We start from the raw sequence: 2,635 nt of genomic DNA on the forward strand, positions 1-2,635 counted from the left end.
CTCTGTCATTGCAATTTCAAGCAACAGGCAGCAGGTCTATTCTATAAGGCTACTTTACGTGGAACTGAGGATGCTCTTAGTGCAGATTTAGTGTGACTAATTACAACTTTAAGAAGAAATAACTTTACATTAACTAACCCCTTATCCCTGTCGACATGTCCAGATGATAATATCCAAGCATTTTATGATGACATAATTTAGTGCCAAACTATCCTTTGCATGCAGGATAGCCCACACACTCTTCAGTAAATTAAGACGGCGCTCGTGGAGAGTCAAGTAACGAGGAGACTTTTTGAAGGAGTTTTGGGAGGGTACAGGCACAGCAGGAAGTAAGCGGACCTACTGATATTCCTGCATTTGTTCGAATTCACAAAAAGTATTATAAACCTGCTGAACTGTAGTCAGGGAAGTGATTTGAAAGCTGCGTTAGTCTGTGTGAAATTCTGAGAAGAACGGACAATTACGGCAAGCGTTTGCACACTGACATGTCCTCAAAAGAACTACCGAACATTTTCAAGCCAGCGCCAGTTTGCGCTAGTCAATTGGATGGAAAGATTGAGTTACATTATCCCTCCCCCTTGGTTACCAAAATCTTTAGTAGGCTTAAGAAAAGTTCTTGTACTCTCATTCACTTAGTCTTACATCACAGCAACAGAAGTTATCAGAAGGTAATCCCTGCCATGTGAGGAGTCGCTGTGGGTTGGAGGCGGAGTGAATTTCATTCAAATCCTCGCCCGTTTTTATAAAAGGGGAACTTGAGCACAGTTTGGATCAAAACTGCTGAGGATCCCGGCCGGCAGGGCAGGAATACGGTGGAACCGTGGAGTGACAGCGTCAGGAAATATTAAGAGTTCCTGACAGTAACAACCAACATGAAAACCGTCAAGGCGCTGAAAAATGCTGTCGTATGTCTAATCTTGTTGCCTCGCTTTCTCCTGGCGGCATTAATACTGTGGTTTCTTGATTTTCTCTGCATAAGAAAGAGGGTCTTATTTCTGATGAGGGATCAAGACGGCAGCATGGACGACCCGCCGCTGTGTATTTCGGACTCTAATCGAATGTTCAGCTGGGAGTCGCTCAAAGCGGTCTGGCACGGTCACAAGCTAGACTTTTTTAAAACAGCGCACCTGGGACACGAAGCACCGAACACCGAAGTTGTGCAGCTCGAGGACCGGAAAAAAAGCCGGATCTTAGATTACGCGAGGGGCAAGAGACCACTTGTTATAAATTTCGGTAGCTGTACCTGACCACCGTTCATGACGCGCCTAAAGGCGTTTCAGCGCGTTGTAAACCAATACGCTGATATAGCCGACTCTATTCTTGTATATATTGAGGAGGCGCACCCGTCGGATGGATGGGTGAGTTCCGATGCTCCTTACCAAATTCCCAAGCATCGTTGTCTAGAGGACAGGCTAAAAGCAGCTCAGCTTATGAATCAAGAGGTGCCGGGATGCCTGGTGGTCGCCGATAGCATGGATAACTCGTCGAACTCCGCGTACGGTGCTTATTTCGACAGACTTTATATTCTGCAGGATGGAAAGGTTGTGTATCAGGGCGGCAGAGGACCAGAGGGGTACCGGATCTCCGAACTGAGGAGCTGGCTTGATCAGTATAGACACCGTGTTGTTGTTTCAAAAAATGTTGTCATTCATGTTTAATCTAGTAATATTTATCACACTCATTCAAAGAGTGTAAGCTGCTATTTTAAGGATTCCTGTCGCTGCAACTCCTAATTGTTGTCATAGGACCCTCAAAACATTTGCAGAACAGCCAGTTTTTGTCTTGATTGGTTCCTTTTAAACTCCCAAACATCTTAACCTAGGCTAATAATAATGCTACCGGTTGTCATTGTCGTGGTAGTTGCTGTCGGCAGATGTCACTTGCACATTTGTACATAGGGGTCTAGTTAAACAAGTCGCTGTTATTGTTATCTTTAAGTGTTTTTATTCATTAATATATGAATGTGAGATGCGAATGTGAGAGAGTTTGAATGAAAAGTCACGGTCACTCTCTGGTTCTCCTGTATTGTTGTGAAGGTCGGTTTTTAAAAGGTTGAGGCCAGAAAACCGACACTGATGTTAGTAATACAGCAGTACCTGATCGTTCGTGACTCCTTTTTACATCCACAAATTACTTTGTAAATTATTGTTCCTTTTTATTGAACGCTATTTTTAATAAAACATTTAATAACAGTCCTGTGTGATTTTTCTTCGACGTCGTTTCCCAAGTAAGTTGCGCCGTGTTCCCGTACATACGACAATTCAGAGCGTATAACATTATTTAACATGATTATGTTACATATTTTAAAAGAGGTGCCTAAAACGCACGTGTTCACTCCATAGTGACGCCAATGATTGCATTCATATTCACATCTTCTGTTAAGTTTATTTAGTCTCCACACGTAAAAAAAAAGCTTCACTTGAAGATGCTGAGATATGTTTTATTAACAGTATGTCTGTCTCACGTCCAAGTTTATACCTTAATTGCATGGTTTAATTCTTTTTTTTTTTTCATTGCAGATGACTATAGCTTTACATAGCCAATGCAAAAGCCATAGGCAACTTTTAACTGCCCTTAGTGTGGCCATCAAAGGTGATTATATGCCCTCTCTTCCAAGCCTCTTGGCATCAGCAAG

General features: G+C 42.5%; 1 protein-coding gene across 1 annotated transcript; it reads left to right on the forward strand.

Annotated features, from left to right (window-relative positions):
* The first annotated feature begins 872 nt into the window (after window positions 1–872).
* On the forward strand, window positions 873–1,658 carry dio3a (iodothyronine deiodinase 3a). The gene has a single exon (XM_030783406.1). The coding sequence runs from the start codon at window positions 873–875 to the stop codon at window positions 1,656–1,658; it is 786 nt and encodes a 261-aa protein (XP_030639266.1).
* Window positions 1,659–2,635: the final 977 nt, after the last annotated feature.

Source organism: Chanos chanos, chromosome 1, assembly GCF_902362185.1.
Source record: "Chanos chanos chromosome 1, fChaCha1.1, whole genome shotgun sequence".
NCBI lineage: Eukaryota > Metazoa > Chordata > Actinopteri > Gonorynchiformes > Chanidae > Chanos > Chanos chanos.